Raw genomic sequence first — 26,028 nt, forward strand, 5'->3', positions numbered from 1 at the left:
TTTGAACATAATGAGAATAGACCTAACTTAGAAGATCTGATTTCTTATTTCACAATCTCATTATTCCCATATTTCCCTCTCCTACATTTTCTTCCTTTGTATTCAGGTCTAACTAGATAAAGGAAGACCTTATTAGTTGAGAAAAATTGGTATTAGTAAAAGGCCACTTAAAATGAATCCAATAAAAATAGAGAAAAAAATTTCAAAGTAAAAAGTGGGAACAAAGTCCAGAATTTAGAAATTTATCTTGAAAAATGAAATTAAAATTATAATAAAGTTTTTCTTTTACATTTAATAAAAACTTTTTTTAAAGATTTTATTTATTTATTTGACAGAGACACAGCGAGAGAGGGAACACAAGCAGGGGGAGTGGGAGAGGGAGAGGCAGGCTTCCTGCAGAGCAGAGAGCCCAATGCGGGGCTCGATCCCAGGACCTGGGATAATGACCTGAGCCAAAGGCAGAAGCTTAACGACTGAGCCACCCAGGTGCCCCATAAATTTTGTTATTTTTTAAAGATTTATTTATTTGAGAGAGGGGGGTGGGGGGAAGGGAAGAGGGAGAGAGAGAATCCTGAAGCAGACTCCACGCTGAGCCCGATGCGATGTAGGGCTTGATCCCAGGACGCTGAGATCATGACCTGAGCTGAAATCAAGAGTTGGCCACCCAGGGGCACCTGGGCGGGTCAGTCATTAAACGTCTGCCTTCGGCTCAGGTCGTGATCCCAGGGTCCTGGGATCAAGCCTCACATCGGGCTCCCTGCTCTGCGGGGAAGCCTGTTTCTCCCTCTCCCACTCCCCCTGCTTGTGTTCCCTCTCTCGCTATGTCTCTGTCAAATAAATAAATAAAATCTTAAAAAAAAAAAAGAGTTGGCCACCCAACTGACTGAGCCACACAAGTGCCCCAATAAATTTTAAGTTAACAGGGCGCCTGGGTGGCTCAGTTGGTTAAGCGACTGCCTTCAGCTCAGGTCATGATCTTGGAGTCCCGGGATCGAGTCCCACATCGGGCTCCCTGCTCAGCAGGGAGTCTGCTTCTCCCTCTGACCCTCTTCCCTCTCATGCTCTCTATCTCTCATTCTCTCTCTCTCAAATAAATAAAATCTTTAAAAAAAATAAATTTTAAGTTATCATTTCAATATGCTAATTCTCAGAACACAGAAATCAAGTTTTTTTTGTTCATAATGCAAAAGTTTTGATAGAACAAACTGAAATCCTCAATTTCATATTCATCTTTTACATCACAGGCGTAATCATTTTTATAAAAATTGTAGGGGCATCTGGGTGACTCAGTCAGTTAAATAGCTGACTCTTGGTTTTGACTCAGGTTATGATCACAGGGTCCTGAGATGGAGCCCTCCCTGTGCTGGGCTCTGCACTCAGCGGGGCAATCTGCTTGAGGGTTCTCTCCCTCTGCCTCTGTCCCTTTACCTGCTCATGCTCTCTCTCTTTCTTTAAAATCAATCAATCTTTATAAAAATTTTAGAGGGCTTCATCAATTCCCTGAAGGGCCTCTATCAATCCTTTGATACTTAAATTATTTTCATTTGAAGAGCCTATTATATTGTCATCTTTATGTTTCTTTTCTATTATTAACTGGACTAATTTAATTCTACTGTAGTCCTTATTTCTCAACGGCTTTTTGTAATTTCAGTAGTTCTCCAAAGTCCTTTTTCATGGTCTTCATAAAAGCCTTAAAATCTTTCCTTCTTTTTGCCAGATTTGCAATCAATTTGCATTATGTTTTCATTGAAATGTTGGATAATGATGTAAGGGGATTGGAATGCAAACTGGTATTAGATGGGGAGGGATGTTTGTGTGGGGACTAATATTAAAGTAGTCTGTTAATAAATCAATATTTTCCTGTTAGGACAATTTTTGCTTCTCTACTCAACCTTATAACTCTGAGGACTCACATAAGGAATGCCTGTAAAATAAGAACAATTCCTATCTTCTAACACACAAGTAACCACCTCACTAATTCTAGTACCCTGTTTACTTGGGGAAACAGTTTTAACTTCTTTTTTATTTTTATTATTTGTTTATTTATTTTTAACTTCCTTTTTAAATATAATTACTTTTCAAGGCAAACAAGCTTGGTGGGTTTTCTGTTTTGTTGCTTATTACAGAGATTAAGGATAACCTATATTCTTTTTTTTTTTTTTAAAGATTTTATTTATTTGACAGAGAGAGACACAGCGAGAGAGAGAACACAAGCAGGGAGAGTGGGAGAGGGAGAAGCAGGCTTCCCGCAGAGCAGGGAGCCCGATGCGGGGCTCGATCCCAGGACCCGGGGATCATGACTTGAGCCGAAGCTTAGCGATTGAGCCACTGGCTTAACGACTGAGCCACCCAGGCGCCCCAAGGATAACCTATATTCTTTATATGAAAGCACAAATTCTGGGAGAAGTGACACCTAATTCTAAGATCAGGATCTCCAGTTCACCACAGCTCAGGTAGCAAGAGGACCTTATTCTCTTCTGTTACTCAATTACTGGATTATTCTGTAAATAAAGTTTTATGGAAATAAAGCCACACCCATTTGTTTATAATGTATTATATCTGGATGCTTTCACACTACAATGACAAAGTTCAACAGTTGTCATTAGAGATCATATGACCCATAAGCCTAAAATATTTACTATCTGGCCCTTTAAGAAAAAGTTTGTTGATCCCTGGTCTATAATATGGAAAATTTCCTGTTTCATCTTCTAACCCTTTTGCTGAAACAAATATTTTTTGATAACCAATTATGTATTTAGTTCTAAGATAGGTGCCAAGTGAATTAATATTAGGAATGGTTTCTGCTGCCAAGAAGATCTAATTGAAGAAGCAACACTAAGGTATATAATTAAGTTACAGTGCGCAAGACAAACCAGAAAAGTAAAGACATCAAGAGTGACCAGCTAGAGGGTGGCTAAAATAATTGAAGATAAGGGATTACAGTATATGATGATTACACAAGAGAAGATACATTTTTAAAAATGAATGATTAAAACTTAATGAGAAACTTTACAAAGAAAGAATATGCAAAAATTCATGATATATAGAGAGATGGAATACAATGTTATAGTCAAAAAAATAAGGAAGGTAAAAGGTAGTTTTGCATGTCTTGTACATAGTAATGATTAGTTCCTAAGGGTTACTTAACTCAAAGTTGTACTTTTAGAAATTTAGATAAAGATTTCAAATTGATCTAAATAGAAAATCTATAGTTGTATTCCTATTTTCTTTACCATAAAATGGCCAAGGGATTATCTGTTAAACAAATGAAGATAAGACTTCTGCAGAAACAATGTCATAAGGAAAAAAATCAGAACAACTCCATAATTTGGCACCAGTTAAGTATTTAATACCATCAGAGAAGACAAGGCTTTTTTGATCAGTAATTGAGGAATACCACTAATAATAACTGACATGCATTTCTGATCTATATTATAAGCATTTGAGCACAAAAATAAAGAAATACACTCGACTTTTTTTAGTTCTAACAATGCTGGATTACTTACATCAATATTGACAGGTTCTATTGTGTTTATATGCACATTTGGAGCTGATGAGGACCGGTCTCGTTGTCCAAATTGATTTCGATGATCTTCATCTGCTGGTCGGAAAGGCTGTGGAATTGGAATGGATTTTGAAGGAGACGGACTGGTGAGAATTTGGGGCCTGGAAAAATCAAGTTCATTGAAAGATAAGATTCAGAGCAACTTTATAGAGATAATAACAAAAAAATGGATGATATAAAGATTTCCTTGTAAAGCATTAAAAACCCAGCAGTAATTGTTTAAAAAACTAATATATGCCTATAGCTAATACCGACAAAGCTGCTTTTGCTCAAGCAGACCCTCCAGGGACTGTCAATGGTAAATGACTCTTATCCAAAAAACTCCAGGGAAATCTACAAATGGCTAGAAATTACCAGTGGTTAGTCAGCTGAAGAAACTCTCTAAAGTTACACAAAAATCTCTAGATACTAGAGACTGACTGAATAATATCTGCTATTTTTTCTACCTTCATCATTTCTTGATAGCCAAAGTTACTAAATTGAGATTTTTATGGAAAGTATTAGGAAATTATGAATATTTTGCAAAATACACCTGTGGATTTCAGGGCCTGAAAGATGTATCTGTTGCTTTACATAGCATTGAATTAAAATCTTGAATAATAGCAAAAGACCATTTGCAAATCCAAAAGATGACCCCTTATAGTGTTCTCTCATATTTTAAATTTTTTATCATGTCCAATAATTGAGCAACAAAAGAGAATCACATGTTAAGCATTAAAGCAAATCTTTTTAAAAACTGTTTTATGAGATCATCAAAATAGGTGACAGATGATCTATTTTGGTACTGTAGATCTCTCACTGCCCTGAAATGAACTTGGCACTCACAGAGCACACTAAAGTTTTGTGAATAGATTGTAAACATCAGTGAGGAGTTTAGGTCCCTCCGAAAGGATATCCAAGGGAACTGGGAAGGGAGTATCACATGATATCACATGATAGAGGAGGTATGGTTGTCTCAGTGAGCTCCACCAAGACCAAAGAATGACACAGTGCTAACAGCCTCTCTACAGAGACTGGATATCATTCCACCCCATTTTATGCAAACTCTGTAATAATTGGCATTATTTAGTAGTTATTAAGACATAGCCAGAAAGACAACGTGGAGGAATACAAAGACATTTTGTGAGGGGACAGGGTTTAGAAAGGAATGGGAAGAAGATATAGTACAAAAGGAGTAGACAGGGGTCTAGGAAGGGCCAAAGAAGCCAAATAGTGACAAAAAGTTTTTTTTTTTTTTAAAGGTTTTGAATAAAGCATGTTAACAAAATCTGAACCACACCAGTTTATAGTTTGACTCTCTGAAGCATGCTCTTAAGGGTAGGGAAAGAAATTTTGAGCTTATCTGTTCATATTAATGGAGTCCACTTAGAATTGAAATAAAAATAATAAAGTATTATGTACTTTAAAAAAGTTAGTATCACCCAAGAGAATTACAGGCTAAAACTGATGGATCTAGCCTTTAGAAAAATTACCATGCTCCACTTGTCCTTTTTATTCTATTAATTATTGAGAAATTTTTAGTTTGTGACAGAGCTATCTTTACTTTTGCCTTTGGCAGCCAAAATATGCCTTTTGCTAAGGGATTTTGGGAACAGGTAAAAGAATGTAAAAATGACAAAACTGGTTTTTTAAAAAAGTTTTGGAAAATGTACCTGCTTTTAAAAAACCATAGGCTGATTTAAAGTCTCAAGTCAACAGCATAATTTAAGTTAGGACTTAAAAGTGGAAAGAGCCTGAATTAACTACAGTTGTGTAGGGAGTCTAATCAATATAATTGGTTTGGTGTAGACATAAGTGACAGCAAGTCATTTCTGAAAGTTACTGAATTGAGACCATGACTGCAACGTGTAGTTTATAACAAGGCAGAACATGTATTCAAAGGGCACTGGTCCAGGAGTAGGAAAAACAAAGACCTGGATTTAATATGATAGACTTTATTACCCAAAGAATGGATATATAAGAATGTGAAGATATCCCGTTTATTACACAAAATCAGAAAGACTATATTTGGCAGTTGGCATCTAACACCACCCAGCAGAAGGCATATGTTGGTCCATAAAGTCAATTTATCTAGCCTGAACAGCAAGTTTATAACTTTGGAGAAAACTTCAAGTAATTATGTCCTGGTATCATTAAACTTCTCAGTCATGTCCTAATCCCATGTTTAACAAAAGCAATCTTTGGATTATAATTTGGTTTCTCATAAATATCTTCTAAAAGTGGACTGAGTGCTGGTCCATCCAACACAAGAACTTTGGTCTATACAATAGCTATACTTCTCATGGAAGTGAATTTACCTGGAATTCTGATTCAGTCTTTTCTAATTCTGGTCACTGTACACCAGTATATCTCTAATAACTCTCATCATTTCTGGGGATTGATAAAATTCAGTTTCTATACTGGGATGTCTTTACCTGGACCAAAGTGATTTATACCCTGTGAAGTATGTTAGGGAGTCAGCAAACTGACTTCTCCTGATACCTCTACCCGTCTTGCTGCAAACCTCTTTAAAGCACTATTAGATTAAAAAGAAAAGAATTTCACCTCTAACACCCTTCAGCAAATTACGTTAGTTTGGATCTCATTTTCAATCTAGAACATTAAAAGTTTTTTAAGAATATTAAAAGTTCTGAAGTAAAGTGACTACTCCTGTTCAGCAATATGCAAATTTTAAAATGCTGACTTTTCAGACATTCATACATCCCATAGCATTTTTAAAAAGCAGAAAAGGAGGTACAAACTGGCCAGTGTATCACTTCTCCAGTATGTCTTGGTTACATCCATTATTATAAGCGTTTCATGAGCACTACAGTGCTAATAGAAGAACTGTTAACAAAACGCAAAGGAAGAGCAGTACAGAACAGGACTGGCTTCTATGTTTTCATAGGCACATATAGACGCTTGTGACCTAAAAGCATCAGGAAAGCAAAAGTTTGAACAGCTTTCTTATCATTTGCTCAAGACCAGAATGTACTTCAGTTTAGTTATAAATAAAATACTCATGGGATAGGCAAATGGTTTCTCAGTTTTGTGGTTGGTTGTTTCTCAGTTTTAAGACCACACCATTTCAGTGGACGGTAACTGCCACTGTGAACCTTCAGAAAGACCAAACTAATTTCATTGTGGTGTTCTGTAACTCTGCTCAGAGAACTAGGACCTGCCATTAGAAAGGCGTCATGGCCTATAGAACCTGCCAGGAGTAAATGCCATAGCCAAAAGATTAATTAAAAATCAAAACAAACAACAACAACACTTTGCTCTAAGGAAGACCCAGGTACATAAAACTAACAACACAGATAGCAGGAAGAAAAGGACTCCACCAGAGCAGGTAACTGTTACAACCTGGCAAAAAAAAAAAAAAATCAATGGTTGCATTTTCCAGTGTTCCAAAGTAGATAAAAACATCCAGTCCTTAATATAAGTCTTTTGCTAAATTTTCTAGCCTCTGAGACCTTTAGAAAGGTTGGCTTTAATTAGGTTTGGAATAATTTATTCTGCCTCAAATCCAAAAGGAAAAGAGGACACAGACCTGTGTAAGAAATTCTCCAAAATACTAATATCTGTTACTCATCATTTTTTTCCTATGAAGCTTGAATATATGATGCATTTATATCATCTTTAAAGTCAGTTTTCACTTTTATCCTCGACAACTAATAATACTGTTAATATTCTTTTTACACTTTATACATATCCATTCCTTCTCCACAATGCTACCACCCCAGTTCAAGTCTTTATTGCCTCTCATTGTCTTCATTATGAACAGCATCTGAGTTGGCCTTCTTCAACCTCAACATTTGTCTGTCGATCTGTGTATCACTGCTAAGTGCTTCCTTCTTTAAATTTTCACCAGGTTAGTCCTCTGCTGAAAAACCTTTACTTTTTCCCCCTCTTCCGTTAAGTCTAAATTCCAGCTTGAATTCCAACACTCTTTATAATCTGGTCTTATATGTGATACTTCTCAATTTAGATTAGCCTGTGTTCACTCTCTCTCAAATCTACCACCCCATTCCCTTGTTTATGCTATTTCTCCCTTACCAACCCACCACACCATGCTTTTTATTCCCTGGATTCATTCAAATTCTAGAATTCTTGAAGGTCCAGGTTAAATATCATTTCTTCATTAAATGTTTTTGACTACTATCACTATTCTATGGTAAACATGATCACATTTATGTCCTCGCGTCGTTTAAAATATATCGTCTGAGAAACCGTAGACTATAATTATACACTACTTTTAAATTGTTTGCCATTGTCTCATTGGTCATTGCTACTTTTCTAAATGGGAATCATACACTTCTATATTTGAATATTACCTAATAAAGTGATGAGCACAAGGCAGGGACTCTAAATGATCTGTTACTTGATTTTTTTCAAGACTGATCCTGAAACAGTCTACATCAGTTTTAATCCCACGTATCTTACCAAATGCATGTACGAATTTGCCTTATGTGATAAAATAAGTTACCTGAAGAAAAATCCTTAATTTAACAATCCAAGTAGTTGGAAAGGTTTATAATTAACCAAAGGTCCAAAAGAAACCAGCTCAAATAGCACTGTCACTGAACAGCAGGAGTCAAATCATACCCAGCAGAATCGGAGGGGGGAGCGGAAGGGGATGATCCAGACGTAAGGGCAGTCTCTGCTATGGAGGCCTCCTCCTGTGGTATTGGGTGGTGTTCAAAGAACTTGGAGACAAACAGCAAACTGTGAGGCAAAAACAAAAACAAAACAAAGCAAACCTAACTTGTGCAAAACCCAGAAGCTTCATACACCAGAATACATTATAGAGTTAACAGAAATATGAGATCAAATTCCACTTTCAGAAATGATTGTTAAATTCAATTAGTTGTATTTTTGCCTAAAAGCTTATTTTTAAAAAATTACATTGTACTTTGAAAGGCAAGCTTATAATCTAAAACTAATTGCTCTATACAGCAAATTTCTACATATTAGAGGGGAAAAATCATGCTTTATGGTTAAGGAATTAGAAGAAAATGTATCTACCGTCTCAGTTAGATTCCATCATTATAATACACTTCATAGAGTTGGATTCTCTTTGCTCAAGTGATTGAGAAAAGTAAAAAGACCTTAACAGCAGGAGCAGCAGCAACAACAAGAGAGACTACAATAGACTCAGTCTAATCTATTATAGAAACTCTGGCATAAAGCAAATAGAAATTTTAGAAAGAGAAACACGGGGTATAAAGATTTTATATCTTACTTTTAAATAAACTGGGCAGGGGAGGTTGAAGGAGAGAGAAAGAGACAGAGAGAGAAACAGAGAGAGAATATATATAATTTACAAAACAGTGACAGAACCAGAACCCCTGATCTGTGATCCAAAAACATAATGGTTAACTTAATTGAAATCACACCCACTCTCCTCCCAAAAACCATCTAAAAATGATGTCTATGGGCAAGGGATCTTTATTAACTAAAAGAGGATATAAGACATAAATGAAATGTATAGCTGAATCAGAATTACAATTTGGGAGAGCAGTACTGGCTATACTACACAGTATTCTCTAGCCATCCTTTCTTAATTTCCCATAACTCTACTGGACAGAAAATTCCCAGACTCTAAGATATACTAGTTTCACATCAGGAAAAATAAAATTTAGATAGAAAAGAGATATTTTTTGATTACTTACTCAAGTTGGTCATAATTAACACACATCAGTGGAACCTCTGTACTACAACGCTGGTGAAATTTATAACCACATGTTTGACAGCGAAAACCCTGGAAAAGCAGCTTTCGACAAAAGTCACAAAATGCTAAGGTGAAAAAGGTTTTCCGTACCTGCAAAGTAAAAAACATCATAGAGAATTTCAAAAACTTGCAAGAATCTTCTTAGATATCAATTTATTTACTCTCTTGCTTAAAATAACAAATCTTTAATATGTTCATATCATGAGAACCGCCTTACACATGAAGATACTAAAATGGAAACCCGGGGGTTCAAGACAATAGATGGACTATATGTATTTATCTCCCACCCAATATACAATTAAAAAACTCAGAAGTCAAGAAGATGGAAAGTGAGTAAAAGACTGGAAACTATTTTCAAGCTTGACTCCATGAAAGCAAAAATAGAGATGATAAATAGAAGGAGGGAACACGGGTGAAAGGAAGGGTAAGGGTACACTTTAGTAATTGTACAAAGAAAGGAGTTAAGAGATGCTTACTGGTGTTGACAGAACAAGAAACAATGGTATATTTATATTACTTAAAGTTACAAAGGTATCCAATAGAGGAACCTGCCCCCCAAACAAACCAACCAACAAAAAATCCAAAAAAAAAAAAAAATCACACTGAAGGAGGGGAAGAAGGAAGAAAGGCTGTAGCGCTACTAATTCCCTTTGGCATCAGTAAATAGTGGCCGAAGTTGATAAAGCAAGGAACTATGGCTTAAAGTTACTGTTTAGTAAGGGGGAGATAATCATCCAAAGAGCTTTAAAACAGAAACTAACTAGGCTAAGGGACAGGAAAATTACCTAAAAGACAGTAAGAACCACTTCTAACCAATTATCAGTTTGTTAGAGGATTAGAACACCTAAATTTGTGAACATTCCTCTCCAGGAAACTTAAAAGGCAACATGGAAGAACTCCATGTCAGAAGGCAAATCATCTACACAGAGGTCACATAAAAAGAATTACATTAGGGAGGCTCCACCTTGATAACTACTGAAGCCAGAAATTATTTTTAGAGTATCTGTTTTGGGTACAGAATGAGCAGAAAACATAAGAGAAATACCAAAATGTTAACAGTGGCTATTTCAGAGTGGTGAGAGCATGGGTGACTCTATTTTGTCCTTTGTCTTTGCTGTGTGTATTCTCAATTCATCTGTTTCTCAGATAGTTTTCATCACTAACAATAGGAAGAACTACATTTTATACTGTGACCCAGGACATACTTATATTCAGATAATAGTATTTACCCTGACTATATATAATGTACATCAGGACTTTCTATTATATGGAAATGTCTTCCATGATCCATTAAATTGATTTCAATACCCACAAGTTTATCAAACTTTTTCCAATAAACATGCATTTAACAGGATAAAGTTATTTAAAAATAATGTCTCATCAAGAAAATGATATCTTAGCACATTAGGCATTCTAGGCTTTTTGAGAACATTCGGGTAATTTTAAGAGTGGCTCTTGTTTTCTTCACCTTTTTGTCTATGTATCACTTTCTAGAGGGTATAAAAGGCAACTGCTTGTTTGTAGCTTTGTTACTTTTCCGTTTGTCTCTGGATATACAAGAAATTAGAAAACCTTTAACATTTATGTGGCAAATATTTGCCAAAGCAAGCGTTTTTTGTATTTCTTGCAGGATTTCAGAAAATAGAGCACAGAAATATACAAAACATGTTCAAAGGAATCAGCATTTTATAGTCATCTGATCCTCTCCTATCCTCTCCATTTCTCACTCACCTAATAATCCGTTGAATTTCACGAAGTTCTAATTTCTCTTTTCATTAATCTACTCGCTTGCAGTCTTTCTTCCTGTTACTGACTTCTATTTGAAAACTATGTGTACCAGGCTGTTTGTGTATGTAAAGGAGAAAACCAAACATGGCAGGAGGGGAGGAGAGAGGAAGGCACAGAGGAGTGGAAATCAGAAGAAGCAAATGTGGGAATGCATTTGAGTATAAATTGTGACATATAATTGGATCTGGGAGTATACCTTTGTCAATAAAAGTGAGTACAGGAAGGTACCTTTTCTTGTTTTTCTACCTCTCCTGCCGCCTCCACCCTGCCAGTTCCCAGGGACTCCTGGAATGTAGGCAAATACCAAAGAACTGCTTTTATAACGGACTCTAGGAAACTGGGAGGCATAAGCAGCATTGCTTGAGCTGCCAGCAAAACTGAGCACAGAGAAGCAGAGAGAAATTCTCTCCCTTTCTCAAGTAGAACGCGTGCTTTTACTCTTGCCTCTACATGGCACTCAGAGCAATTGTTCTGAAACACAAATCCAATCATGTCTCCCCTTCTCACAATCAATTTCCAATTATTTTAAAGAGAAGGGTAAATCTTTAACATGCCCTACAAGGACTCCTAGCAGCAGGATTCTTCTTACTCTACCCGTAACTCCTGCTACACAATAACAACCCCCTCTCCAACTTTATACCATTCCCCTGAACTTCTTTAAAAACTGAAAAATTCTATGCTCTCTCCCTGTTTCCTCTGTTGAGAGTACTCTTCTCTTCACTCCATCTGCTACTCCCTCATCCATCAGGCCTTAGCTTAGAGAGTTCTTCCTTTGGAAAACCTTCCTGACTCCTCCAAGGCTAGGTTAGGAGTCTCTACTCTGTGCATCTACTGTACTTTATACATACACAGTAATTAAGAGCGTTTATGAAATTCTCTTATCAAAACATCTGTCTCTCTACTCTAAGGCAGGGATATTGTTTTTTCTTATTCATTGTTATAGTCCCAGATCAGACACAGTGTTGGCAAATGGAAAGTTCTTAATAGATATTTACTGGCAGGTCTCCAACTGTGTTATGAGGATTTCCATACTCTGGAACTAGGCTGCAGCTTGTTTCCATGATCCTCTTGTGACAATGATCTTCCTGAGGCACCACTTTAACACCATTTTATGGTTAACAACTTAGGTCTTCTTACCTCCTAACTACTTTCTAGCCAAGAAAAATAATTAGGAAAAAGAGTAGTAATCTTCATGAAATGTAACCTCTACTGTTTTTGGACTCCTAAAAACTTAAAATTATCTTCAGATTTTTCCACTTGAAATTCTATAAATTAAAAAAAATCAGTAGTAACGAACTTGCTAGGTCTTCATTACAAAACTATTTGCTACATAGTAATCTGATTGACAACACTCATTGAAAAGATGCCTTATTGAAGCACAAATTATTCACCATTATTCACCACTAATGGAGCCCTGAAAGCACAAATCCCCAAGGAAATCAGCTCATTATTCGTCTGCTTTAGGAGTCCAGCTGTACTAATCACCTAAGCACATGGGAAAGCACTTGATGCTGAAAGGGTAGCAATAACTAACTATCCATCTAGAAAATATAAACTATGGTCAAAATTCCATATATAATAGAAAGTAAGAAATGCATTCCTGCCTTATAGATCATTCTACTCCTGGCTTCTGCCTAACCCTTTTAGAGGGTAGGTTCTCAAGCTCTGGACACTATATCCTCATCTCTAAGGTGGAGATGCCCCACGTTCCAGGTATCATGCTGGTGACACTTAGCTTAGGCTGGGTTCCAGCAAATGCAAAAACCAGATGAAGGGAGAGGTCCTCAAGGAGACCTATTCCACTTCCACTAACTCATCCTTCAGAAACATTAACAAGTATATCAAGATGTATGCAAAAGATTGTTTAGCCCTGTACAAAACAGATTTAAAAAAAACTTAAATGTCTATTAATAGAGGATGGTTAGGTATAAATACACTGAATTTATATTCTTATGGACTATTATGCAATCACTATAAACATAACACTAGGTGTACTGACGTGGAAAGACATCCATGATGCACTGTTTAAATTTTTTTTTTTTTAAAGATGAAGACTATCACACAGAACAGGACTCCATTTTTAGTTTTAGGAAAGAAACGGAAATTAATGGAAGGGAGGGAGAAAAAAAGAGAATGGAGAGAACTTTGGGCTCCCAAGGTATAATAAGCACACGGTTGTATAAGCAGAAAGAGTTTGGAAGACCATACGATAATTAGTAAGTGTTTACCCTACTAGGTATTTTCCTTTTCTCATATGATATACTTTTGTACCATTCAGATTTTCTTTTCAGTTCCTTTTAATGAAAGATATCTATTGCTTTTTCAAATTAAAAAGAAAATAAAACTCTTTAGTTTAAATACAAATTTTTTAAAGAACAGAACTGATCTTCAACTTAGGTAAAATATCAATCCCCAAATCATGCATCTATATTTCATATTCCCTAAATAAAAATTCATGTGCAAGAACTTGAATGCTTTTGATGTTTGGAAAAAATGTAAAAGTACATACAAAGTTGTGTGTGGTAAGCGGAACATTTTCCAACACTTCTACATGCAGTTCCTCTCCGGTGAGCCAGGAAATATCAGTGTCCCAGCCAATCGGTTTCTTCTCTCTGAAAAGTGTAGACACAGCCTTTCTTGGTTATCATACCTAAAAATCTTTATACCTCATGCTGAAGATATGAAAATTGGTTATTGAGGGGCTAGTAATGGTGAGGGAGATTTGGCTCCCTGGTTTTCCATCGTTAGAAATTTAAATGGCAATAAATTAATTTTTAAGTTTACCCCAAATAAATGTATCACTCTTGGACAAACAGCAGGGTAAAGAGATGTACTCTTTTCTTCAAGCCAGCTCCAGAAAAGACCTACAACAGCAGAAAATTGATTGTTCCTAGGGTCCCCCCCTCAAAACAAACAAACAAAAAAAAAAACCACCAGGTACGGATTTATCTATCCATTAAAAAAAAAAAAAAAAAAAAGAGCACTCAAGGGACAACATGCCCCAGAAAGGGTATTTTTTTTAAAAACAGGATTCAAAATTTGGGGGGGTCTTGGCACAATTTTAGATACTTTTCTGAAAGAAAAATAGTTTAATATAAAATGTTAATTTTGATAAGCCTTTTGTGAAACTGTTGAGTTTATGTTAAAAATAGGGGAATAGGGAAGAGTTCCATTATTCAAATAAGCCACATTTTAAATGGTTCACAAAAATTATAAGAATCTCAAACTCCAAATAAAATCATTTGATCAGAGTAACAAACACTATCATCACACAAAATATCTAGTGTTAACTCCTCAAAAGGCCTGCAAGTTTTCTTTAGGCTAACTTAATATTTTTTTCTAAAGTTAAATTTCAACACCCTGGGTTTGGGTAAAGCTGCTACAGAAAACCCAAAAGTTTTATGTCTGAGGGATTTTTTTCCTTCTTAAACAAAATTTCACATCACATACAAACCATACCCATCCTGAATTCTGTAAACAGCACAGCACTCTGGGATTAGACCTCTCATCATCAGAGCTTTCTTTAGACTGTCTCGGACTGTAACTCCACATCTTGCAGGTACCTATGATATCATAGATATATGATATGAGGTAAAGGGAATAAATTATATATTTTTTCCACATCATTTTAAAAAGCTCAATACTTTATAATACCTTTAAAATGTCATATGGATTAGTATGTCAGATACATCATTGTAAAGCTAAGTTGCTATTAAAGGAAAATTATGACTCAAGTATCTATTATTCACCAACTTAAAGCAAAACTGACTTTGCTTTTTATTAAAATCATGAAATATTTTAACATATAAAAACAGAAAATATAACAGATTCCTATATACCCATCACTGAGAAATGTCAACATTTAAAGCAAAAGCAATTAAAAAAAATTTTTTTTTAATTTGAATATAGTTGACACACATTATATCAGTTTCAGGTGTACAACATAGTGATTCAACTTCTCTATACATAATGCTATGCTCACAAGTGTAGCTACTATCTGTCACCATACAACACTATAATATCATTGACTATATTCCCTATGCCTTTCATCCCCATGACTTATTAATTCCATAACTGGAAGCCCGTATCTCCTACTTCCCTTCTTCCGTTTTGCCTATCCCTCTATTGTCCCCTCTGGCAGCCATCACTTTGTTCTCTGATTCTGTATTTTGTTTGTATACTGTTTTTCAGTGGCTGTGCCAATTTACATTTTCATCAACAGCATATGATAGTTCTTTTTTCTCTGCATTCTACATCCTAACACTTCTTTTCGATTTTAGTGATTCTGACAGGTTTAAGGTGTTATCTCATTGGTTTTTTTTTTTTTAAAGATTTTAAGTAATCTCTACACCCAACGTGGGGCTCGAACTTATAACCCCAAGATGAAGAGTCGCATACTCTACTGACTCAGCCTGCCAGGCACCCCCTCATTGTGGTTTTGATTTGCATTTCTCTGATGATTAATGATGGTAAGCATCTTTTCCTGTGTCTGTTGGCCATCTATAGGTCTTCCTAGGAAAAATATCTGTTCAGGTCCTCTGCGTATTTTTTAATCAGATTATTTGGAATTTTTGGTGTTGAGTTGTATGTTCTTTACATATTTTGAATATTAACCCCTTATCAGATATATCATTTGCAAATATCTTCTCTCATTTAGTAGGTCACCTTGTTCTTTTGGTGACGGTTTCCTTCGCTGTCAAGAGCTTTTTATTTTGGTGTAGTCCCAATAATTTATTTTTGCTTTTATTTCCCCTGCTTAAGGAGACATATCTAGAAAAACGTTGCTGATATCAAACAGATTACTGCTTATGTTTTCTTCTAGGAGTTTTATGGTTTCAGGTCTTACATTTAGGTCTTTAATCCATTTTGAGTTTATTTTTGTATATGGTATAAGTAGTTGTTTCATTCTTTTGCATATAGCTGTCCAGGTTTCCCAACACCGTTTATTAAACAGACTGACTTTTCCCCATTGTTTATTCTTGCATCCTTTGTCATAGGTTAATTGACCATATAATCATGGGTTTGTTTCTGGGCCCTCTATTCTGTTCCATTGATCTATGTGTCTATTTTTGTGCCAGTATCACATACTTGGTATGATTACTACAGCTTTGTAGTATATGTTGAATTCTAGAATTGTGATATTTCCAGCTTTGTTGTTCTTTCTTAAGATTCCTTTAGCTATTTGGGGATCTTCTGTGGTTCCATACAAACTTTAGGATTATTTGTTCTAGTTCTGTGAAAAATGTTGTTGGTGTTTTGATAGGGATTGCATTCAATCTGTAGATTCTTTGGGTAGTATGGAAATCTTAATACTAATCTTTCCAATCTATAAGCATGGAATATCTTTCCATTTGTTTGTGTCATCTTTAATTTCTTTCATCAATGTTTTATAGTTTTCGAAGTATGGGTCTTTCACCTCTTTGGTTAAGTTTATTCCTAGGTATTTTATTCTTTTTGGTGTAACTGTAAATGGAATTGTTTTCTTAATTTCTCCTTCTGCTACCTCATTATCAGCATACAGAAATGCTACTGACTTCTGGGTATTAATTTTGTACCCTGCAAGTTTACTGAATTCATTTATTACTTCTGATAGTTTTTTTTTGGTGGTCTTTAGGGTTTTCTATGTATAGTATCATGTCATCTGCAAATAAGACAGTTGAACTTCTTCCTTACCAATATGGATGCCCCATTTCTTTTTCTTTTCTTTTCTTTTTTGAAGATTTTACTTATTTATTTGACAGTGAGAGACACAGTGAGAGCAGGAACACAAGCAGCGGGAGTGAGAGAGGGAGAAGTAGGCTTCCCGCTCAGCAGGGAGCCCAATGTGGGGCTCGATCCCACGACCCTGAGACGATGACCTGAGCTGAAGGCAGATGCTTAACGACTGAGCCACCCAGGCGCCCCCTCATTTCTTTTTCTTGTCTGACTGCTGTGGATAGGACTTCCAGTACTATGTTGAAGAAAAGTGGTGAGAGTGGACATCCTCAATATGTTCCTGATCTTAGGGTGAAAGCTCTCATTTTTTCACCACTGACAATGATGTTAGCTGTAAGTTTTTCATTATCTTCCCTCAAACCCACTTTTTTGAGGGTTTTTATCCCAAACAAATGTCGAATTTTGTCAAATGCTTTTTCTGCATCTATTCATATAATCATATGATTTTTATCCTTCACTTTGTTGATATGGTATATCATGTTGATTGTGAATAAGGAGCCACCCTTGCATGCCTCGAATAAATTCCACTTGATCATGGTGAATGATCCTTTTAATGTACTGTTGAATATGTTTTGCTTATATTTTGTTGAGGATTTAAAGCAAAATCAGTGTAATCCTTCAATCACACTGATGGTCCTTAAAAGATGTCTTGCTGATCCTAAACATAGTAGGAATAAAATACTTATCTTAGTATGTATAATTGTTATTTGCTGTTTACTTGCCTAACATCCCTATTTCTTCTGGGAACCTGCCTTTCACTAAAAATCCACATGACACTAGTAAGAGTATTAATCAAGGGTCACTACTTTTCTGGCTACACGAGACATATGCTGGTAAATCAGTTTCCCATATCCTTGGCAAAAGCAACTGATCCAGGGCTAGATGTATGACCCAAATAGTACCAGAGTTTGTCCCTAAACTGACTGATGCAGGGGCGCCTGGGTGGCTCAGCTGTTAAGCGTCTGCCTTTGGCTTAGGTCATGGTCCCAAGGTCCTGGGTTCGGGCCCCGCATCGGGCTCCGCATTGGGCTCCCTGCTCAGCAGGAAGCCTGCTTCTCCCTCTCCCACTTCCCCCTGCTTGTGTTCCCTCTCTCGCTGTGTCTATGTCAAATAAATAAATAAAATCTTTAAAAAAATAAAAGAAAATAAACTGACTGATGCATACTGGTTGAGAAAGTTTCTGTTTTGACATAGTTACAGTGTGCCAATAGGATAGAAATCTGAAGCTGTCTGTGGCCATCTTCCCTACAACACTGAGAAAATCTAGTTACAGAATGAAGATAACCTAGGGAGAAGCACAGATAACATCAGGAGTGTGGAGTGAAAAGGCATTGGAAAGAGAGATAAAAATAATTTTTCTGTATATTTGAAATTCCTCCATCCTGGTCTTTTCCAAACATGCCCCATCCTTCCAGGTGAATCTGAATAATTTGTAACTGAAAAAGAACTGACAAACAAGTGTGCACTAAAATGAGGCAGTGGGGATTCATGTTGGTCAGTTTTTAAGGGGGAAGGGGAGTGGAGACAGAGGCGATGTGTTAGTTACTAACAGTAAAAATCAAGGTTCCACTCTTAAATCACTAAAGTACTTAGCAAACCATAAGTTTCCAAAGAAATTGAAAATCTTTGGGCTACAGGGGAAAAAACAGTGTAAAGGTGAATATAAGACTGGATTTAAACAGCACATTGAAGAAGGACCAATTCAGAAATCCACATTAGGACCTACGATTAGAAAAAAGAAGAGACATATTTTAGCTTAAAATAACCAAACTATCCAGCAAGAGAAATGTTGGAGAAGACATGAGGGAATAGTCTCATCACTGGAAGTATTCAAGAGCCTGGACTGGTACAGTTGATCCTCTTTATTTGTGGATTCCATATATGCAAATTTGTCTACTCACTAAAATTGTTTTGTATACTCAAAATCAGTATGTGCAGTGCTTATGTAGAGGCATGCAGAGCAGTGAAAAATTTGAGTTGCCCAATGCACACCTTCCCATCTAAGGATGAACAAGGTGATATCCTGCCTGCCTGTTCTCACTGTCATACTGTAAGCAAGTGCCCTATGCCAGGAGGCTTTTAGGCTAATGGGCCCTAGCCAGCTGTGAAGAAATAAATGACCTATGGGCCAATATACAGAAGCCATTTTGGCTCATTTATCTAATAGTAACCCTTTATTTCCCTTGGAAGCAATGGTCCAGTATTCTTTAATTCAGTGTTTCCAGTGAATTTATAGAACATAACTACTTGCAAATAGTAAAAACTGGCTGTACCTTCCAGAAATAATGAACAGAGGGAAAGTTCACTTTTACCCTCTGCTACTCATATTCCGCATACTTTACGCAAAAACTTCTTGATTAGCAACCTTATCTTTAGTTTTAAGCCCAATCCCATGTCACCAGAGGAATCTTTCGAAAGAAGGTATTCTTAACTTGTGTGTGTGTCAAAGACTTCTGAGAATTTGGAGTGCCTGGGTGGCTCAGTTGGTTAAGCTTCTGATTCTTGACTTTGGCTCAGGTCATGGTCTCAGGGTCATGAGATTGAGCTCTGAATGTCAGGATCCGTGCTGGACACAGAGGCTGCTTAAGATTCTCTCTCCCGAGGTGCCTGGGTGGTTCAGGCATTAAGCGTCTGCCTTCAGCTCAGGTCATGATCTCAGGGTCCTGGATTGAGCCTGTATTGGGCTCCCTGCTCAGCAGGAAGCCTGCTTCTTCCTCCCCCACCCCCCCTGCTGGTGTTCCCTCTCTGTCTCTCTCTCTGTGTCAAATAAATAAATAAAATCTTTTTTTTTTAAAGATTTTATTTATTTATTCATGAGAGACAGAGGAGGAGAGAGAGAGAGAGAGAGAGAGAGAGAAGCAGAGGGAGAAGCAGGCTCCCAAGGAGCAGGGAGCCCGATGTGGGACTCGATCCCAGGACCCTGGGATCATGACCTGAGCCAAAGGCAGACGCTTAACCATCTGAGCCACCCAGGCGCCCTAAATAAATAAAATCTTAAAAAAAAAAAAGATTCTTCTCTCTCCCTCTGCCCCACCTCTGCCTCTAAAAAAAAAAAGACTTCTGAAAATCTGATGAAAGTCATAGATGCTCTCTCTGAAACATAAAATTTCAGAGGGTTCACAGAACCTGAAGCTCATGTATCAACTGTTGAGAAGCCCACCAAACTGAGATTTGGAACTCCATTCTAAAATGTAATTTTATATTTCATTAGTCTGCTCAAATTTTTCATTATTTATAGACCAAATTCAAATTTTCCTCAAAATTTTCCAGTTCCTTATAGGGAAAATTTAAAATTCTATAATGTGGCATATAAAGTCATGAGTGAACCGTGGCTATCTACCACACCCTTCAGTTTCTTTTGTAATTTCCCTCATGTACTCCTGTCATGTGTCTTCTAATATAGGTATGCTCCCTTATGCTTAATTCCAAAGTGTATGTATATTTCATCAGCATACAAAATACCTTCCACTCTTATCAATAAGGGAAAGTCATCAGTCAGTCCTTCTTCATTCCACTACTGTAGGTTCATTTTTTTAAACTATTTGCTCCTTCATTGATAGTGCCAGTTCAACAGACTAACGGAACAAACCAAAATAAACTCTTAATATATAAAGGAAATTAGAATAAAAGAAAGGCAGCATCTGAAATAGGAAAGATGTCCATGTTGAGACAGTTGGAACTAATCTAGGAAAAAAGATTCATTCATACTTCATACCGTATACTAGGGTAAACTCCAAATGAATCAAAGATTTAAATGTTGCAAGAAGAAAGGAACGAATGAACCATAAAAGTACTGGAAGGAGACACGGCAAAATCCTTTATAACCTCAAGGCCTTTATAATTATAATGAAAAATCTGCCATAAAAGAAAAAATGTTAAGTTCAACTACATAAAACTAAGAACCTTTTACACGGCAAAACAAACTATAAGCAGTCTAAAGACAAGTACAAACTGTGAAGAAATATATTTGTAACTTAAAAGCAAAGTCATAAGATGAAAGCAAACTGATAAAAACTATCTGCAACTCATTTAACATGCAGGTAATCTTCCTAATATATAAAGAGCTGAAAATTTGAGATTAAGACCAACAACCAATAAAAAAACGGGCAAAGGATATGAAAGACAGTTCACACAAATGGAAACAGAAATGGTGTTCAAACAGGAAAAGGTGGTCAACCTCATTAGGAGCAAAACAAATTCAAACTTGAAAACAAAATATGCTTCATTTATCAGACTGGCAAAAATCCAAAAGCTTGACAGCATGTTCTGTTGATTAGGCTATGGTAAATAGCATCTCATACATTGCTGGTGGCAGTGCAAAATTAAGTAAGATCTATGAAGCAAAATTTCAAAGCATCTTTCAGAATTACACATATAAATTTCCTTTTGATCCAGCCAAGCATATTTTTGGTATAACTACAGTATTCTGGTAAACTACAGTATATCTATACATTGAAATCTATAGCTATAAAAAGAGTATTTAAAAGTTCTCTGTATATGGAAATGGAACATTTCCAGGGTGGTTACATAAACATTAAAATACAGAATGATATATACGGTATGATGGCTTGTGTACACAAAGAGGAGTGGGGAAATAAAAAAATATATTTTTATATTTGCTTGTAGCTACATTAAAAAAACGAAACAAAAAACCAACCCAGAAAATATACACACACACCCCAAAGAAAAATAGTGACCTAAAAGATTCAGGGGAACCTGGATGTATAGAATATAGAAACAGGGTAGAAACAAGATTTCTTTATATAAGTACCACATGAAAGAATTACCTGATTGAAAAGAAAAGGGGAGGAGAGGTTTGTCTCCTATTTATAGGCTGAAAAGACTGAAAAGATATTTTCAAAAGAACCAGGTGTATGCATCTTCTCCAAATTCCAAAATTAAGTGTCCCTGATTAGGTTATCAAAGCAGGAACATTTTTTCCCTATAAAATTTTTTAAAATAAGCATACTATCTTAATAAAGAGCTAGAGTCGATGTAATTGCAAAGGAAAATTTAGACCAAAACAAAATGTATTAGTCTAAACTTTTGTCCAACAGTTTTTATAGTGAATATAAACCATCTTTTATCAATGGGTTCATGACGGCTCACTACACTACTTTTGTATATGCTTAAAATTTTCAATAAAAGGTTTTCTTAAAACTTAAAGACCTTCTTAAAAGAGCAGCCATTAAAATTCGGGTGACCACCAAAATTATTACATATTATTTGAGCTAGTAGATTAATTTGGTAGTTTAAATTCTTTGCAATGAAGACTTTACTATACACTTTAAGTAAACTTCATGATACCCTAAGATCTTCTTGTATAAACCAGCACAAACTACAGATGCCAATATATGGGTTTTGAACATAAATCTAAATTTATAGCTTCCTGATTTTATAATAATTTATCCTGATGTCAAAGCCTTTTCCAGGACTGTTCCACCGATTCGGTTTTCAAGGAAAAACCTCCTATCATCCGCTTACAACATGGTCTTATTAAAGTAAAAAGAGGCTCACTATACTATAAAAACTTTGTAATGTAAAAGCAATTTTATTTTATTTTTTAAAAGATTTATTTATCTGAGTGAGAGAGAGTAAGAAACAGAAAAAACGAGAGGGGAGAGGGTCAGAGGGAGAAGTAGACGCCCCACTGAGCAGGGAGACATATGCAGGACTCCTGCTCTCTCACTCTCTCTTTGACAAATAAATAAATAAAATCTTCAAAAATAAAAAGTTAAATTCAAAGAGTAAGATCTATATGTATCAACATGTACATATGTATACCTTGAAATTATAATTTTGAATAAAAAAGATAAGATGTTGAACATTACATATAGTATCATCCTACTGTAAATTTTATTTTATTTTTTTAAAGATTTTATTTATTTGTCAGAGAGAGAGAGCACAGGCAGGGGGAGTGGCAGGCAGAGGGAGAGGGAGAAGCAGGCTCCCTGCTGAGCAGGGAACGCAATGTGGGACTCGAACCCAGGACCGTGGGATCATGACCTGAGCTGAAGGCAGATGCTTGACCGACTGAGCCACCCCGGTATCCCTAGTATACTACTATAAACTTTAAAAATACTTATAGATATATATATATTTAGTAAAGTATAAGAATTAATGTAGCCCACATTTATCGAATGGCTGCTTCTTGGGCAACACGGTGGGATGTGGATGTTTATGAGAGGAATGGGACTGGTAAAGGGAACCACATTTGCGTATGTGTGTGCAGTATGAAGGATATATAACAAACACTCCTATTTGTTCATTGGAGGTGACTAAACACAGATTTTAATATACTGTCCTTTATACTTTTCCATATAAATACATTTTCTAAATAAAAATATTTTAAAAACCTTATGAACATTCTTTTCCAAATGCTGAATTGGTGACCAAAGTTACCAATTTTTAAATACCTTGCTTTGAAAAATGATAAGCATGGTTTTTTGTTTAGTACTGGTTTACAGTCATAAAAGAAAACTTCTAATAGCTAGCCACTATCATATTCCTGTATTATAATCCTCTCACTTAGTCTACCTTACTTTTACTTTCTAATCTCAGGCTTACTTGTCTTAATATAGTTCTTTTCAAACCTGAAACGCATTCAGTTTTATTCCTATAATCTCCACTTCTCTTTCTCCTTCTAAAATATATATAGTCTTAGAACGTGTACTTTTTGCTATCTCTAGAAGAAATAATCCTGGCTATTTTCTCTTTTTTATCCAATTTCTATTATTAGAACATTGCTCATCAGCTCTTACAATTATTCTTATCTCAGACCTATCATATTTTATTTTGTCTCTGCATGCCATGTAAAACTATTTATAAAAGAAATTTCTTTCTCCAAAAAAGATACAGAAAGCCAATAAGCACATGAAAAGATGCTTAATATCATTAGCCATCAGGAGAAATACAAATCAAAACCACAATGAGACGCCACTTCACACAGACTAGAATGGCTATAATCAAAAAGACAGTAAACATGCTGGTGAGTGGATGGAGAAACTAAAACCCTCATACAGTACTGTTGAGAAAGTAAAATGCTACAGCTGTTTTGGAATACATTCTGCCTGTTCCTCAAAAGATTACTATAGACATATACCAAACAAAAATGAAAACATATGTCCACACAAAAACTTGTACATGAATGTTCATAGAAGCATTATTCACAATAGCCAAAAAGTGGAAACAACACTTAGGATGGATAAATAAAATGGAGTATATACAAACAATAGGATATCATTTGACCATAAAAAGGCATGAAGGACTGAATCACACTATAACATGGATGAACACTGGAAACATGCTAAGTAAAAGAAGCCAGTCACAAAAGACCACACATTCCACAATTCCATTTACATGGAATGTCCGGAATAGGCAAATCTATAGAGATAAAAGGAAGTAACTTGTTACCTAGGACTGGGAAGATTGGGGAGAAATGGTTAAGTGACTTCTAATGTATATAGGGTTTCTTTTTTGGAGTGCTGAAAGAGTTTTTTTTTTTTTTTAAAGATTTTATTTATGTATTTGACAGAGGGAGACACAGCGAGAGAGGGAACACAAGCAGAGGGAGTGGAAGAGGGAGAAGCAGGCTTCTTGCTGAGCAGGGAGCCTGATGCGGGGCTCGATCCCAGGACCCTGGGATCATGACCCGAACTGAAGGCAGAAGCTTTAACGACTGAGCTACCCAGGCGCCCCTGGAGTGCTGAAAAAGTTCTTAAATTGATTGAGATGACATTTGTGTGACTCTATGAATAGACTAAAAATCACTGGATTGCACCCTTTGAATGAATCAATTGTATAATGTGTGAATTAAGTCTTAGTCTATAAAAAAATTCTTTTAAATTATGAATTCCAAAAGCCAGGCTTAGGACAAGCTGTGTTTCAGGGTAACTGGGTTAGTCTAATACTTTCTTTGTTAGCCTTTTGTTAATTTCTTTGTTAACCTTTTGTTGGATGATTTATGTATTGAAAAGTATACATGAATGTGGGTATCTCAGGCTTAAAATACTTTAAATTTTATTAGATCAATAATATCTTCTAAATTTTAACATTCAGTGTTGGCCAAGGTCTCATGGTAAAAGTAAGTCTCATACACTATTCAGAGTGTATACTAATGCATACTTTATTCAATAATTATTTCTAGGTATCTAACATAAAAATTTCCCACAGTGTTTCAGGACACAGGTATTTAAATGTATATTACAGTATTAACTATCCATCATGAAAAATGGCTAAAGTTGGATACAACCACTCTAAACAATAATTTTAAACAGAAGAAACAGCTCTGTGAAAAAAAGATTTAAGTATAAGGTAAAAGGTTAGTCTTTTTCTCCTGCCAGAGCATGATCCTCCTCATCCTTAACACTTCTTTCTCTCTTTAAAGGTCTATTTCAAATAATACTTAGATAGCCCTACCAATTTTCTTTTGGTTACTAACAGCTCTTCTTTTTTTTTTTAAGTTTTATTTATTTAAGTAATCTCTACATCCAACACGGGGCTCGAACTCATGACCTTGAGATTAAGAGTCACATGTTCTTCCAACTGAGCCAGCTAGGTGCCCCCTTCATTCCTTTTTTAAAAAAAGATATTTGAGGTATAGCTGACCTACAATAAACTACATTAAGTATATTGTCTGATACAATTTGACATTATGTATATATCCATGAAATCATCTAATGTACCCCATTACACCTTCTCAAAGTTTCTTTGCACTCCTGTGTAATTCCTCCCTCCTGCCCCAGGCCCAGGCCCAGGCAAATACTGATCTAACACTGTCACTATAGAACAGTTTGCATTTTCTAGAATTTTATAAAAGTATAAAATACATATTCATTTTTGTCTGGCTTTCACTTAGCATGATTATTTTGAGATTTATCTATGTTGTGTCTATCAGTAGTGTATTCCTGTGTACCACATGGTATTCCATTTTATGGATATACCACAACTCGCTTAACCATCTGTTGATGAACATTTGGGGCTAAGAACAAATCTGTACAAATCTTTGTATGGACATATGCTTTATCTTCTTTTGGGTAAATACCTAGAAGTAGAATGGCTGGATCATATACTAGGTGTATGCTTAACTTTTTACAAAATTGCCATACTTTTTTTTAATCGTGGTGAAATAAATTTAACATAAAATTTAACATCTTAACCATTTTTAGTACACAGTTAGCTATGTTAAGTACATTCACATTGTGTAACCAATGGCCTTGACTTTTTTCATTTTGAAAAACTGAAACTCTAT

The 26,028-nt window shown here is 35.8% G+C and overlaps 1 protein-coding gene across 9 annotated transcripts in view; it reads right to left on the minus strand.

The window, feature by feature from the left end:
• The window catches only part of BRAF (B-Raf proto-oncogene, serine/threonine kinase), a 180,814-nt gene that overhangs the window by 47,596 nt on the left and 107,190 nt on the right, over window positions 1-26,028 (minus strand). For all 9 annotated transcript variants that reach the window (XM_073899288.1, XM_025854724.2, XM_073899291.1 and 6 more), the window contains 5 exons: window positions 14,523-14,626; window positions 13,573-13,675; window positions 9,217-9,365; window positions 8,150-8,269; window positions 3,507-3,666 (listed from right to left, as the gene is read on the minus strand). In XM_073899288.1, the coding sequence (XP_073755389.1) occupies window positions 3,507-3,666; window positions 8,150-8,269; window positions 9,217-9,365; window positions 13,573-13,675; window positions 14,523-14,626 (636 nt within the window). The remainder of the gene's footprint in view (window positions 1-3,506; window positions 3,667-8,149; window positions 8,270-9,216; window positions 9,366-13,572; window positions 13,676-14,522; window positions 14,627-26,028) is intronic.

This window comes from Callorhinus ursinus, unplaced genomic scaffold, assembly GCF_003265705.2.
Source record: "Callorhinus ursinus isolate GAN/ISIS: 27379988/994484 unplaced genomic scaffold, GSC_fseal_2.0 scaffold12, whole genome shotgun sequence".
NCBI classification, from domain to species: domain Eukaryota; kingdom Metazoa; phylum Chordata; class Mammalia; order Carnivora; family Otariidae; genus Callorhinus; species Callorhinus ursinus.